Source organism: Triticum urartu, chromosome 2 (genome assembly GCF_003073215.2).
Source record: "Triticum urartu cultivar G1812 chromosome 2, Tu2.1, whole genome shotgun sequence".
Lineage (NCBI taxonomy): Eukaryota > Viridiplantae > Streptophyta > Magnoliopsida > Poales > Poaceae > Triticum > Triticum urartu.
The window spans coordinates 119,193,471-119,209,485 of record NC_053023.1 but is presented as its reverse complement, the minus strand read 5'-3'; the positions used below and the strand labels follow the sequence as shown (position 1 = coordinate 119,209,485).

General features: G+C 42.0%; 1 protein-coding gene across 2 annotated transcripts; it reads left to right on the top strand.

Moving 5' to 3' along the window:
• The first annotated feature begins 9,227 nt into the window (after positions 1–9,227).
• LOC125541252 lies at positions 9,228–11,150 on the top strand. Of its 2 annotated transcripts, XM_048704711.1 has the most exons (2): positions 9,228–10,237; positions 10,349–11,150. In XM_048704711.1, exons 1-2 carry the CDS (start codon positions 9,578–9,580, stop codon positions 10,481–10,483), a joined length of 795 nt encoding a protein of 264 aa, XP_048560668.1. In that variant the 5' UTR covers positions 9,228–9,577; the 3' UTR covers positions 10,484–11,150. The 2 variants fall into 2 exon arrangements, with proteins under 2 accessions (XP_048560668.1, XP_048560667.1); XM_048704710.1 differs by having other exon boundaries at positions 9,241–11,150.
• The last annotated feature ends 4,865 nt before the right edge of the window (positions 11,151–16,015 follow it).

The following is a 16,015-nucleotide window of genomic DNA, read 5'->3' as shown; positions in this document are numbered from 1 at the left end:
TGGCTGAACGGTGGCTCTAGTTGGGACAACGCAGGTGCACGGGAACAACAGACTCATTTTTTGTTTTGTTTTTTTAGTTTTCTTTACTTTTGTTTATACTTCCAAATATTTCAAATAAATATATACAAAAATCACTCTACAAAAACATTTGTAAAATGTTGACTAAGTATTTGAAAAATGTTAAATGCGTATAAATAAAATTTTTATCATGTATACAAAAAATGTGCATGAAACAATTTGATCAAGCATTTGAAAAATGTTGAAGAAGTGATTGAAAATGTTAATTAAGCATTTGGAAAAGGTTAAATGCGTCTAGAAAAAATCTTGACCATGTATTAAAAATGATGAAAATATTTGATCATGTATATAAAATTTTTAATCAAACATTTTTCAAATGTTGACCATGATATTGACCATGTTTTCAAAAAATGTTAATCAAACATTTGAAAAAATGTTAAATGTTCATAGAAAAATGTTGACTATGTATTAGAAAATTTTAATCTTGTATCTGAAAAATGTTAATCAAGCATTTGAAAAGGTTTAAAAGTGTGTATAGGAAAAATGTTGACTATGTATTTAGAAAATGTAATCTTATATTTGAAAATTGTTAATCCAGCATTTGAAAATGTTAAAAATGTGTATAGAAAATATGTTGAACTTGTATTACAAAAGTGTTAAAATTGTATTGGAAAAATATTAGACATGTATTAGAAAAATGTTTTTTGACACATAAAAAATATAGAATAAAAACAAAAAACGAAGAAAACCGAAAAATGAAGAAAATAAACCAAATGAAAATAATGAAAAATAAAACCAAAGAAACAAAATGCCAAAAAAGAATGGAAAAAGGAGAAGAAAAAAGAAAGAAAGAAAGAAAAAACCGGACAAAACCAGCTCGAATCGCCTCAAGTAGGATGCGCCCCTACTACTTACCACGAATGGGACTTGGGTGAAGTGGCTAGCAGTGCCTGCGATCTCCATAGAGACCAGGGATCGGTCCTTGCTTCTCCCCTTTCTTGCGCTCTTTTTATTACTTTAACTATGCACGCACGAATGCGAATTGGCCGGACCAATTACTTTAGAAGCTTCAGTGAGACTTTCTACCTACTCGCTTAATGCGAGATATAGTCGCAGCGTGTTGTGGCGCCATGATAGAGAGCAAAAAAGTTGTCCTTTGGTTGGGCCTCTGGAGCAATCAAGTAAAAGCCCAAAATGGACTAAAGAAAACGGGCTGACCAATTACTTTAGAAGCTTCAGTGAGACTTTCTACCTACTCGCTTAATGCGAGATATAGTCGCAGCGTGTTGTGGCGCCATGATAGAGAGCAAAAAAGTTGTCCTTTGGTTGGGCCTCTGGAGCAATCAAGTAAAAGCCCAAAATGGACTAAAGAAAACGGGCTGACCAATTACTTTAGAAGCTTCAGTGAGACTTTCTACCTACTCGCTTAATGCGAGATATAGTCGCAGCGTGTTGTGGCGCCATGATAGAGAGCAAAAAAGTTGTCCTTTGGTTGGGCCTCTGGAGCAATCAAGTAAAAGCCCAAAATGGACTAAAGAAAACGGGCTAAATAACTGGCACTACTCGACCTGTTTGTTTAAGGCTTTTACTGGATAGGCAGGGCAAGTCAGTGTTTCCTATGTTACGCACATGAGCAATTAATCAAGGGGTATCTTTAAGGGCTTCTGCACAAGTCATTTCCTTCAGCCTAAGACCGTGTCAAGTGGTGCATCCAGCCACCACCATGTGTCATGCGTTGGGTGCATCCTTAGCGTTTTTTTTACATGTTGTGGGGTTTTTTCTGACATTTTTGGCTTTTCAGCTTTTGTTTGGTTTTTCTTAGGTTTTGGTGGAAAAAATATTTTTTTTTTGTAGAAATAGCGTTTTGCCGTGAGAAGAACAACTATGTTTTCTGAAAAATGATAAACACAACATGTGCTTTCCAAAAAGGGAAAAGCACGGCTGTGCTCCCACGAGAAGCTTAACATGTGCTTTTTGAAAAGGAATATAGTTGAGCTTCTAGAAAAAGGAAAAGGCTCATCATATGCTTCCATGAGCTTCCTGAAAAAGAAAAAAAGCACTTCCTGTGCTTCCACGAGCTTTCCAAAGAAAAGGAAAAGCACATCGTGTACTTCGATGAGAAGCAAAAATGTCCTTCCCAAAAAGGGAAAAGTGCACTTGCGCTTCCCAAAAAAAGGAAAAACCCACCTGTGCTTCTAGGAAAAAGTGAAAAAGCACAATTGTGGTTCTGGTGTCCCTATTTTCGGTTTGGTTTTCCTCTGGTTTCATTTTTTTAGTGTTCTGTTTTTGTTTTCTTTGCTTTTGTTTCTTTATTCCTCGTTTTTGAAGAAAAAAATCGTCAAACCTATTAACATGAATCTAGTTTTGAAAAATTTCGACATGAGGAATTCAACGGTGAAAATAGTTTGCAATTTGCATGAGCGTTTCAACAAATGTAACATTTTGAAAAAATAAATCTATGAAAAAGGACAAAACTCTCAAGTTACGACGCATGTGCGCCACTTGTCGGGCACTAGATAATATGAGAGTGGCCTTTACAGGGATACCCCTTAATTAGTTATTTTGGACGCACATTGCATCAAACGGGACCTCCTATTCCAAGCGTACATCCACTGGATGGCAACAAATGTGCACCCCCATGTGAGCCTTGGGCGGCTCACATTTTCAAAAATGTTCACAAATTTGAAAAATGTGTGTACTTTTTAAAAAAAATTGGAGAACCAGAAAAGTTCCACATTTTCAAAAAAGTTCAAAAATTTCAAAGAATTTCTTAAAAAAATATGTTTGGAAAATTCAAAAGGTGTTCAAACTTTTCTATAAATGTTTTGGAAATTCAAAATTTGTTCGTGCTTCTCAAAAAACTGATTGCATTATTCAAAAACATATTGAAAAATTCATAAAATGTTTATCCTTTCCAAAATTTGTTCTCAAACTTTTTGTAAAAATGGTTGCTGCAATGCCTCGATCCAGCTCGCTATTGTAGCCGATTTGATTCACTATTGTAGTCAATTTCATCGCTACAGTACTTGCCAGTGTTACGGCCCAAGGGTGCCTCACCATGTCGGCTGTCGGCCTGGTGGGCCAGCTTGAGGACCCCTAGATCAATTCCGGCTCTGAGCTTTGGTGGGCTGCCCATGGTGTTCTATAAGAAGACTCTTGAAGCCCTGTCGTCCAAGTAAGGGAAGACGGAGCCGTGGAGGACTTTCCCTCCATTGATGTAGCCAACTAGAATGTGTAACCCTAGAATGTTATATAAGTCGCGGCCAAGCTAGTCGATAGATCATAGATACAGTCCATTCGGTTTATACATGTACTTTGTACACACACACCCCTATGCAATATACACAAAGCAGGAGTAAGGCTTTACCTTCATCAAGAGGGGCCGAACCTGTGTAAAACTCACATCCTTGTTTCCCGCTGACCTATTCACCTCTCTGGGATATCCTATCGAGGGACACGACGGTACTCGTTCGATTTTGCTATAGTGCCCGGTTTCCTGCTCGTTGCATTCGCTACTAGGCCGACCCAATCGGGTGACTGCCTGTGCGTTTCCCTGCCAATCAAGGGTGTGTCTATAACTTGCCTATTCTGAGTCGTAGGTCGGTCTAGCCTATAGTAGGGTCTGTTTGGATTGAGCCCCATCTAGCTCTACCAAGTTATTGGCATGGCTAAAAAAGGTAGATTGTGGCTATTTGGATTGTACCCCATAGCACTTACCAATTTGGTTTGGTAAAACCATTGGTTGTCATTTGGTCTCAAATCAAATATTTGGCAGCATTGATTGGATTGTGTTTGGTTTGGTTTCAAAATTTGGAATTTGCATGCCAACCAGTAAAAACACATGTATAAACCACTCACATAAATTACATGATGTAAATACAAACTTTTGAATTAACACACACTCACACAAAGTGCAAGCATGCATTTTCAGAAGTTGGAAATGACATGGTTCAACTCATACATTGCTCGATACATCATATTCAGTAGACTCGATAATCTATTCCCGACCTTTGCATTTTGTTACAGTTTTAACTAAAGTTTCTACATATTTTGTAGTAGATTCTTTGCTTAGTTTCACAGACAAACTTATTCCCGAACCTTTCTGGTTTAGTCTTGTTTTTAACTTGAGCCAAGTATTCAATAATATTAATAAACTGTATCATCCTCCCACTTACTCTTTTAACGATAAAACCTTTTCTCGATAAACATATTCTGGCAAACATTTTGTCCTTTGAATTTTGTAAGAGCAACACAAAACCTACAATCAAGCATTTGGTCTAAAATACTATATTACTCTTTATAGTTTTATCAGACTTTTAGATGGTGCATCCGTTTAGTACATATTTTGTTGTTTCATGATTGAATCCCCCAAATTTTAATACGAGCAGATCACTAATAATAATTCCACAATATTCAATGGTTTACTAAACTTATGACTTAGATATAGTTCTTCATGAAAGAAGAATTATTCTATCTTCATTCATAATGATATTATATCTTCATCTTGAATTTCTTTGAACCATTTCAAATATTTTAGTCTTATATTTTATAAAGTAAATCATATTTACTCATAAGATTGATGAAGTAAAATTTCATCACACCCTATTATATCCGTCAAACTTTATACATCTCAATGTATTCAGTCAATTCAAAAACCTTTTATACTTCATCCCTATGAAGATCAATTATCCGATATAACCAAGCAGTGCCACACACAAGTGGTTTATCAGTCTTCTCAAGACGTTTAGCTTTTAATGTTATAGATCACAACCTTCAAGATTCATCATGAATAAACCATCAAAAATAGATGTTTAATCAAAAATATATTCTCATAATAATTCGAACAACTATTGTTTAAGACTTATAAGAATATCCATCACATAACCCATAGGATAATGCATTACATAACTTCGAAGCAAAATAAATATTATTTTAGTTCTAAGATAAATCTTGAAGATAAACTAAACACATGACTTTGACGGTCTCCGAGCAGTGATCCCATCACCATTCCCGACTGATGTCACGACTTCACTTCTTCTCTCCTTGTGAGCTCTTTGTAGTCCCTGCATCGGTTTGCAAAATGAGAGCAACCGATCAGTATCAAATACTAATGACATACAGAAATTTACAAGTAGAATAACATTAACTTTGTATAATGATTATACCTTTACTAGAATAACCGTTCTTCTTATTCGCCCAATACTTCTTGCAGTTACGCTTCTAGTGTCCCTTCTGCTTGCAGTAGAAACGTTCAGTCTCTTTAGAGGTTTCGCCCTTGTTCTTCTTCTGAGACTCAGTCTTACCAGCTTCCCTTTCTTCTTGAGACTGGTGGTCTTGTTCACCATCAACACTATCTTATTCTTCTGCATTCCAGCTTCTGCAGTTTTGAGCATAGCAAACAACTCGTTTGCACTTCTCTCCATCCCATTCATGTTGTAGTTCATGATAAAGCCATCATAAGATGGGAGGAGTGAAGCAAGCACAATGTCTGTACTGAGTGTCGGCGGAATTCCAAATTCCAGAGAAGCTAGTCAATCAACATAGCCAGCAAGATTTACTATATGCTCATTCATTGAGGAACCCTCTTTCATCTTGCATTCAATCAAGGCCTTGGTTAATTCAAAACGCTCGGTCCTTGCCTGCTTCATGTACAGAACTTCCAGTGACCCAAGTTGAGGACGAGGACGCCGAGGTCGTGTAGCCCCTGGGCACCCACACCTGCGCCGCCCCTGCCGTGCTCGGCGCAAGGGCCATCCTCTCGACGGCCGCGAACGAGGGGGAGGGGGCGGGGATGGCCTTCGGCTTCCATCTCTGCCGCGTCTGCTTGCCTTGCCGGAGACGTCGTTAGGGTTTGGGAGCTCGAGAGGAGGAGGAGGGGCGTACGTGGTCGCGGCGAGGAGGCATTGCGAAGGGCGGGGTGGGAAGGAGGAGGAGGCGGCTGGGGCTGTGGGAGAAAGAAAGGGGGAGAGCGACATATAAGTCCCGGGCACGACGCCGGGGCAGGGGATGGAAGTCGGTGGGGAAGTGGCGCCGCCGAAGGCATGTCTAGATCAAGAGGGTTTAGCGGTCGTGGCAGGAATGCTAATGCTAAGACTTGGGCCGGGCCATTTTTGAGGCTCGCCTGCAATGGTGCATTATTGTGGGACGGCCCACTACCAAGTTACTCCTTCTGTATTATAACTATGTTAGTGTCAAAAAGCATCTTATATTTTGATCCCAGCGGGTTTTATTTTTCAGTGAGCAAGCGCTGGTTTTTTTAGCATCATTTTTTTCTTGTTTCATCATTTTTGTTTCTATTTTTTTTCTTATTTGCATTTGTATTCTGAAACATAAAGTGTATATGGCACATTAAAAAATGTTCTGCAGTTTACAAAAATGTTCACGCAACTAAAATGTCGATATCATTAACAAATATGTTGGTGACATTTGAAGAAAATGTTCACGCATTACAAAAAAGTGTTCATGACATCTTCAAAATATGTTTGTGCTTAAAAAAAGTTTCATACCATTCAAAAAATATTCAATGTGTATTTAAAAACTGTTTTACATTTATTAGAAAAATACTCCGACATGCATTTGGAACAAATATTTATCAAGTATTAAAAAAATACAATGCAAAAAAATATTTATGTACTTAAAAAAATCATATCATTAAAAAAGATCCACATGTATTTGAAAAATGTTTAATATGCATTATAAAATGTTCAAACACATGCATCGTGTATTTGAAAAATGTTCAACATGTATAAAAAAAGTACCGTGTGATACAAAAGATGTACAACATGTATTGAAAAAGTACACATATATTAAAAAAGAACGAAGAAACCTGATAAAAACACATATAATCAAAGAAGGAAAAAAATGAAACATGTATTGAAAATATTTTTAGTGGGCTTTACCCCCAATTGAATAGATATCCGACTATTCATATGCAAGAGTTACTCCAAAAAAGGCTATTCATATGCAGCATGAGTTAGTTCCTTTCAATGGTCCGGATATTGAAATGCAACGTGGCAGATCTATCGACAACGAGAAGGATGCAACCAACAATGCGACAAAAACAACAATGAAACCAACAAAGGATACACGATCTTGTAAGTGAAAATGTACCAATGCGATGATTATGATCTACAATTGTTGTATATGAGGCTAGCAATGTATATGTATGCAATGGAATGCACTATAAAAGGTTTCGTATATGTGCATACGAGATGGAATATTGACAATACTTGTATGTGTGATGTGATTTGCATACTTGGGGATGCACTTCTAGTAGTAGTCCCATTGAATTGCTACTGCTAGCAGTGCAATCCAAAGTTGTTAATGATGAAACTCTGCTTGGGGGGGGGGGGGGGCTTGTGGTAGTCAGCACTCGTTGGCCGTCCCATCTGTGATGATGAAGTCATTGTTGACCTAAAAGCATTGTCGGGTCGTTGGTCAGTGATGATACATTTTAGTCGGTCAATGCTATTTGGCCCTGTAGTAGTGATTGCATCAGATCTACAAATACACGCTACAAGAAGAAAACACTTTTGTGACACTTCTTCATATTATAGTAGGAACACTTTCATGTCAAGGAAACTTGGGAAAACATGTATTGTCATGGATGTATTGACGGATTACTTCTATGACTAAATATTATGAGAAATGTCAAAAAATCATCTTGGACCGACCTACCGCACACTTGGAATGACATTCTTTGGGTCTTCTGTGATAAGAATATTCATGGTAGAATGGAGGGCGGGAACTTTTCGGCGATTGCTCGGGTGAGTTGCACCTCACTCGATATACACTCGATGGTATCGATCTGGTCATGCTCGGATGTCAGCCTCTCATACAAACGCCGGATGCGAGGTAGTATGCATCTAATATCTTTTCAATATAATGTTCATGCATTTAGAAAACAATTTAAAAGCGAGCGGGAGTATGAGGGACGGTGTATGAACCAAGTGCAGGGTGTAGCTCGCGGAGCATGGCCCTCATATCCAACCTGACGAGGTTGGTTTTAAAAGTTTGAAACATTCCTTAGCGCTGGCGTGGTTCAACGATAGGTGTGCCGTGCAGTGGCACTGCAACACTTTCAGTAAGGACGGAAAGGAGGATAAGTAGCATTGCGACAACACAAAATAGGACACTATATCTGAATAGAGGACGTGGAACCATAGAGGGGTCTCAAGACGTGCTTATTGGGATAGGAGCATGCAATTTTGTTCTCCTGTTACAATGCACATATATGTTTCCCACTAGTATAGTATTTTTTGAATATCAATGTAGACACAAGCGCTCATATAATTAGATGTCATATATTTTCCTTTGCTCAGACTCTTTTTTTGTTACAAAAAATAATGCCTATCATGCTTCTTTTGTAAGCAAGTGCCTTCAAATGGATGACATGGAAACTTGTTTTCTGAAATACCTTCTAAAGGATACAAATTTGACATGAAAACTTAATTAAGATGTAAGTTTTGGCAAAATTAAAAGGTAAATATCTATATTGGCTGACCGACTTGGCTCTTCATCAGCCGCCCCGCTTGCTCGCTTTTAGCAGGCTTCATACGTAAGCCACATACGCCAATATGGCCCACCAACCGCTTATCCCTTCTTTCTTTATCCTCTTATAGGCGGAGATTATCATGCTCTCAGCCATTCATCTTCTCCCGCATCTCTCTCATACTCGTCTCACACCTCTCACCTAGAAGTTCATCGGAGGTGGTAGCCATCACTCCATGCGCACTGTCATGTGTCGCACACACGTATTCCCCTGTCATGATGGGGTGGGGTGGGGGCGAGGTCATCGACATGGGGGACCACAAGGACCTCGTGTTGCACCCTTAGCCAGCCACCGAGACGACGAGTTATGACCACCCACGAGGGAGCTGCAACCGTCGGTGCGTTGCAACCCACAACGAGAAGAGCTATGATGGGTGTGCGGCGTCCGAGGCCGCTGGGACGCACGACCATTTTTGCTGGGCTTCTCTTTCAGAAGCATATTTAGTATCAGAAGGGAAAATTTGTGTAGGAAGGAAACATATTTTGAGATAAAAAAAGCAACATTCAGTAGAGGTCGAATTTAGTGGCTTCAGAAATTTATGCAATTTGCCTAAAAGTACAATTGTGTGTTTTATACACATCATTTTAGGCTGTGCTCAAGAACAATACAAACTATGACTGATTTTTGTACCACCGAATTTCCCTAAAGCCAAATTGGCAATGAATTTTCTTTCTGTCTTGCACATCCTATTTTATATAGTAGAAATTCATCAGTAGGATGCAGAGGCGTCCAGGTTTTTAACTGAAGAAATCCATTTGTTCTTTCTGTGGACTGAGAAACTGAAGACGTTCCATTTGTTCTTCAGTCAAAAATGAATGAGCGCGTGAGATTGCCGCAGCCGAGCTCGAGTTGGATCCCAATTCCAGTTCAGCCGGCGACAGTTCCAATCCGAGTTCGGCAAGAATTAGGAGCTCTCCCCTGAATAAATGGGCAGCGGCGGTGGGAGCAAAAGCTCCACTTCGATCTGCTCCCGCACCTTCCCGATCTCCAGACCTAGACACGCCGTCGATGGCGGCGAAGGTGCTCCAGCTCCGTAGCTCCGAAGGCAAGGTGCTCGTCGCTCCGGCGTGGGACTATCGCCCGGCCGCCGCCCAAGCCCGCCCGCTGGAGATGCGGGTGCCCTCGCGCGCCCTCGAGAGGGTGCTCCAGTACTGGACCAAGCACAGCCTTGCCAAGGCCACCGGTGAGTCCCGGGAGTCCCTTGCCTGCTGGGACGCCGACTTCCAGCGCCGTCTTGGGGAAGACGGCCTCGCCAAGGAGGCCGCCGCAGCCGTCCAAGAACTCCGCCGCCACGGCGTCCACCATGGAGGGCGTCCCCGTCGCCACGCCGCCACGGTCGCAACTGCTGTCGCTGCTCCAGCCACCGCCACCCGTGCTGATCCCGTTCGTGCCTGGTGCCAACTCGTTCACCACCCCAAGGGTGTCGACCACGGAGAACCTAGCCCGGCGCCGACGGCGTCCATCGCTTTCCATGCCTCCGATATTGCCGTCGCCACGCGCCCTGGGCCTGCCACCACCTTGCCGGCCGCTGCTGGTACTGAACCTGTTGGTGTCCGGTGCGCCATCTGTGCCCGTGGACGCCAGATGGCTCAAGACGAGGAGTTCGCTTGCCACCACCGCAAGCGCCCGACTTCCAAGGCTGCCAATGCTGCTGCACCCGTGAAGAAGGTCTCTCGTCCCGTCGCTTCCAAGGCTTGCTCTTTCGTCGGCTCTACACCACTGCCTGTCACTGCTGTTGCGCCCGGTGTGAAGAATGTGACTCTAGCTTCAACTCTGCAGGCTAGAAGGGGGATGAGGGAGCTCAGCTGCAAGATTCCCAGGCAAAACCAATCACCATTGCCTGCCATTGCTGTTGCAGCACCAAGGAAGCAACCAATTCCTTGCTTGAGTCCAGTGGTATTACGCCCTTGCTAGTCTTTTTACCTTCCTAAACCATTCACACATGAGTTTCATTTAATCTTTGCCTCTCTAGGTTCTGCACTTAATCACCAAGATTTCTAGTGTTCTTTGAATCCCTTTCAGTCAATAGTAATTTTACAAGAGTGTCAGCACAGTCTCCATCTAGCTAGGCAGCAAAAACCTTGTTAAGATGTGTACGACACAGTTACACTACATCCACACCTGGTCCTAAGTTAAGGGTTTAAGTAAATAAAGGGCATTTCAATAGATCAAAGTAAAGCAGATGAGCCAAAAAAACTGGAAACTCATGTACTGCAATTCCGGCACGAGACAGAGCGTAAAACGCACTCGCCGCAAAATAAAAAACGCCCGTTTGCTACCCGGCTTGTAGCAGGAAAAAGGAGTAGAATTGAACTTGTCGATACACACGTAATCATGTGAGCTGCCTAGCATCTGGAGTCTGTGCTGACTGTCCTGTAAAATTAATCTTGACTGACTTGGATTCTTAGGCATTGGCATCTTGGTGAGTTAAAGTTGCAGTTTCCAATGAGTAGCATTGGTTGGTGAACTCTTGTGTGTATGTGTGGGTGAAGCTTTGAGCTAAGCAAGTCCTTGATGTACTGACTATCAAGTCATACTGTAATCAGTTTCAGATATGAATGGAAAATTGTTGGCCTGAATCTGTGCAAAGCATTTGAGTAATCTTTTTGTATCGATTTATTCTTGTATGCTTCTATGTCTTCTTAAATCATTCTGCTGCTCTAGTTGGAAAACTGTGTACTGAGGCACGAATCCAATGGATTCACCTCTGATTTCACAATGCTTCGTTTGAGTGGTGAGCCGCACAACCATGTTTGGGACAGTTATTGGTTAGAAGAGATACCGCAATCAAATTGGCAAGAGTGTGAAAAGCTTGCATCATAGTGCAGCTATTTGACAAACAGGTTTGGCTTTTTCATATCTTAGCTTTTCATCCGAATTATGTGCAACAACAGTCTTGCATATTCAGTTCAGACTCCCTGCACTTGCACCACCGGGAGTGAGAACTGGCATGTTCATCGCTCCAAGTATCCGCCGTGCCGTTCCAGTCTAAACTCGTGACACTATCACCGGTCCTTTTATCGGTCTCCTCATATCTTTCTTGAGCAGTCCTTCCCACATCAAGTCATCCAGCGCTGGATCTGGTTGTACTAGTCAACTCACTCCCCCAACATATCCTATCATCACCAAGATCCTCTGTAAAAGTTGTCCAGTAGTCCATTGTTTATCTACATTTCAGTGAAACCGTTCTGAACTATGATGTGAGTTTGTAGAAAATTAGTTTATATTTGCTTATGTGAGTTTGTACAAATTAGGAAAGATGTCGAATTAAAGAGCTGTGCTGAAAAAAAAATCGAAGAGCAAAAATGCATATAAAATAATAATATTTACATGACAAAAGTCAACAAATGAAATTCTTGACAAAAGCTGCAACCGGTGTGGAATACCTCGAGAGAATCATTGAATTCCGCTTGCATTTTAGGAGCTTTGCTGGTCCATGATCACACATATACCGATTGGGAAAGCACAGGATGATTTCTGGGCATGGTCCCTGGATCGATTTGGGAATTTCTCAGTGCGTTCAGCATACAAGCTGATGGTCGCGTTACGGCGTGATACAGTTTCAGCATCAAGCTCAGAGGGGCAGGAGAGGGGGTTCTGGAGGAAACTGTGGCGACTCCCAGTATCGCTGAAGGTAAGAAATTTTTGGTGGAGGGTGATCAAAGGGTATGTCCCAACTCAAGCTGTTCTCTGCGGGAGACATATTGAGCGAATAGCATTCTGTGAAGCTTGTGGCCAAGAGGAAAGCATCCGCCATGCCTTGTTTGACTGTACTTGGGCAAAATTATTCTGGCAGGAGGTCAAGCAAGCTACGTCAGTTAAGATACCAGTGTTAAGTCATGAAACATGGGCTGTGGATATGGTGGATCATGACAAGGTTAAGCAGTCAGATGCATGTGTAATTCTATGTGGTGCCTGGGCTGTCTGGACAGAAAGAAATGCACGCACACACGGTGAGACCACAAGATCCTTGATGCAATCAGCTAAATGGACAACAGATGTTGCTGCTGATCTAGCGGCGACTGGAAAAAAGATGACAACAGTTGCCAATAAGGAGGTACAGAGATGGAAGCCGCCGGACCAAGCCACCCTGAAGATAAATGTAGATGGCTCGTTTCAAGAGGACTCCCATCGGGGAGGCACATGACCAGGTGTGTGCGACCACAAAGGAAAGCTAATTCGTGCTCAGGCAATTTGGTATGAGAATGGACTTTCTGCTATGTCCATGGAGGCGTATGCAATACGAGATGGCGCCCAGCTTGCGTTTGATTTGGGGTATAGGAAAGTGCACATGGAAACTGATGCCCAAATTGTGCTTAAACTGTGGTATTCTCCAGAGAATGACCGCTCGGAGATAGCTACCATAATTAAGGAAATCCAAGAGCTTTGTAGGAATTTTGAGGAGTTTCGATTGTCCTTCATTTCGAGGGAAGCGAATGAACTAGCTCATCTTTGTGCTAAACAATGTAACTCCTCTAGACGTCGGTGTATTTGGATCAACTATGTTCCGACCTTCCTCACGGCCTGTGTGATGAAGGATTGTAATCCCGCTGGTTAAATTAATAAAGCTCTTGATTCTCAAAAAAGAAAAAGAAACAAGCGACCCAGGACAAAAACGCTCAATGATCCGAGATCCTGTCTGCAATCACACAGGTGGGGTCACAGTAAAAATTCTAGAGTTAATATTCCATTTACTGGCAATAAGAGACCCTAATTCTATAGTTGGTTCATTAACATATTCTCATCAATCAAGAACAACTAAATATGTTTATATTAATCAAACCCATCAAGGTCTACTTACTGGAAACAACGGACAAAGGTCTCTAATCATGATGTTCAAAGTAATGCAGAACCATTCACAAGCATCCAATTGGCTGAAAGTACAGTGGAGTGCATGGATTACTCTGGAGAAAACTCTGTTTCGGAACAGTGCAATAGAAACCTAGAAAAAAAAATGAGCAATACTGATTTAGGAAATTAGAAACTAGGCTCATTTTACCCTTTTAGCACTACAGTGGAACGGAGGCGTAGTCCGTCCAGTTTGATGTTGCGTCAAGGCATGACGTACCAGTGAATCACACCGGACATGAATTTAATGACCGGCTCCGCAGCTTGGCTGGTGACCGGGTTCGCTTCGATCCGCTTGGTGAACTTGTCGACCATGATGCAGTACCAGACCTAGAGAGTATTTTGACTAGGGGCAAACTATTTGAGTGGGGGCATGTTCTTTAAAAAGTAAAAAAATTAAGCATATTTTTTCAAAAAACACAAGCAAATATTAGTGCAATTTCAAATTTTGGGTGGGGCATGGGCTCCCACTCACCTCAATGTAGGTCTGCCCCTGCCATGACGAGGAGGTATTTATTATCACCTTCACCTGTACGAAGAGGTCCGACCATGTCCATCCCCTAGACTGTGAACGACCAGGTTATCTCGTGAATGAGTTGTCAGATCTCTTCAGGAGAAATACAACGTTGGAAAACTCCAATAACGATGCGCTTGTACAGCTCTCCTTCGTGGTTGTCATAAGCGGTAGCTCGGCGAACTATACGTTCGACTTCCGTCACGTCCTCGGGTAACTCCTTCCGGAGAAGGTAAGCCAGGATAGGTGATGGGGAACGAAGCATGAAAATCAAAAAATTTCCTACGAACACCCAAGATCTAATCTAGGAGATGCAAAGCAACGAGAGGGGAGTATGTCTACGTACCCTTATAGACCAAAAACGTTCTCCTTCTTGATCCAGCAAGCGAGGGAGAGGAGGTAGATGAGATCTAATCCAACACAACGGGGTGGTGGTGGTGGAGGCAGCGGAAGTGTAGCAGGGCTTCGCCAAGTGTCTGCGCGAGGTGGAGGAGTAACGGGAGGGGGAGGCGCCAAGGGGTGGAAGTGTGGCTGTCCCCAACGCCTCCCCACCTTTATATATGCGTGGAGGGGTTGGTGATTTGCCCTCCAAGCCCGTAGGGTCGTTGGCCAAGGGGAGGGGAAGGAAATCCCTCCTTTCCTTCCCCACCGACCGCTATCCCCCATTTCTAGGGATCCTGATCTTATCCGTTCGAGATATGATACTAATCACCCACAAGTATAGGGAATCAATCACAGTCCATTCGATAAGTAAGAGTTTCGAACCCAATGAGGAGAAAATGACAAGCAGTTTTCAGTAAGGTATTCTCTGTAAGCACTGAAATTATCGGTAACAAGTAGTGTGATAGCAAGGTAATTTGTAACGAGCAACAAGTAGTAATTGTAACAAAGGTGCAGCAAGGTGGCCCAATCCTTTTTATAGCAGAGGACAAGCCGGAACGGTATCTTATAATAAGCAAAGTGTTCTCGAGGACACATAGGAATTATCATCAAGTTACTTTCATCATGTTTATTTGATTCGTGTTCGCTACTTTGATAATTTGATATGTGGGTGGACCGGTGCTTGTGTGCTATTCTTACTTGAACAAGCCTCCCATTTATGATTACCTCCTCTCGCAAGCATCCGCAACTACGAAAGAAGAATTAAGATAAATCTAACCATAGCATGAAACATATGGATCCAAATCAGTCCCTTATGAAATAATGCATGGACTAGGGTTTAAGCTTTTGTCACTCTAGCAACACATCATCTACTTATTACTCCACAATTCCTTACCTTAGGCCCAAGTATGGTGAAGTGTCATGTAGTTGATGTTCACATGACACCACTAAAGGAAGCAACAACATAGTATACATATCAACAAAAATCGAACGAATAGCAAATTCACATGATTACTTATAACAAGACTTCTCCCATGTCCTCAAGAATAAAAGTAACTAATCAAAAATCATATTCATGTTCAAGATTAGAGGGGTATTGAATATCATCAAGGATCTAAACATATAATCTTCCACCAAATAAACTAACTAGCATCAACTACGAGATGTAATCAACACTACTAGCAACTCACATGTACCAATGTAAGGTTTTGAGACAAAGATTGAATACAAGAGATGAACTAGGGTTTGAGATGAGATGGTGCTGGTGAAGATGCTAATGAAGATTGATCCTCCCACGGTGAGAGGGTTGTTGGTGATGTCGATGGCTTCGATTTTCCCCTCCCAGAAGGAAGTGTCCCCGGCGGAATCGCTCCACCGGAGAGCTAAAAGTGTTCCTGCCCAGGTTTCGCCTCGAGACGGCGACGCTTCGTCCGGAAAGTCATCTCTTGATTTTTTTCTAGGTCAAAACCCTTCATATAGTAGAAGATGGGGGCCAGAGGCCAGTTGTGGGCCCCACAAGGCATCATGGCATGCCCAGGGGGTGGCCACGCCATGTTGCCTTGTGGGCAACTGGTGGGTACCTATGGTACTTCTTTGCTCCGCTATTTTTTATATATTCTGTAAAAATTCTCCGTGAAATTTCAGGTCAATTTGAAGTTATGCAGAATAGGTATCTCTGATGTAGCTTTTCCAGGTCCAGAATT

Bases quoted from the DNA above. Each gene is read 5' to 3' on its own strand.
- LOC125541252 (XM_048704710.1), top strand. From the start codon at position 9,578: ATGGCGGCGAAGGTGCTCCAGCTCCGTAGCTCCGAAGGCAAGGTGCTC.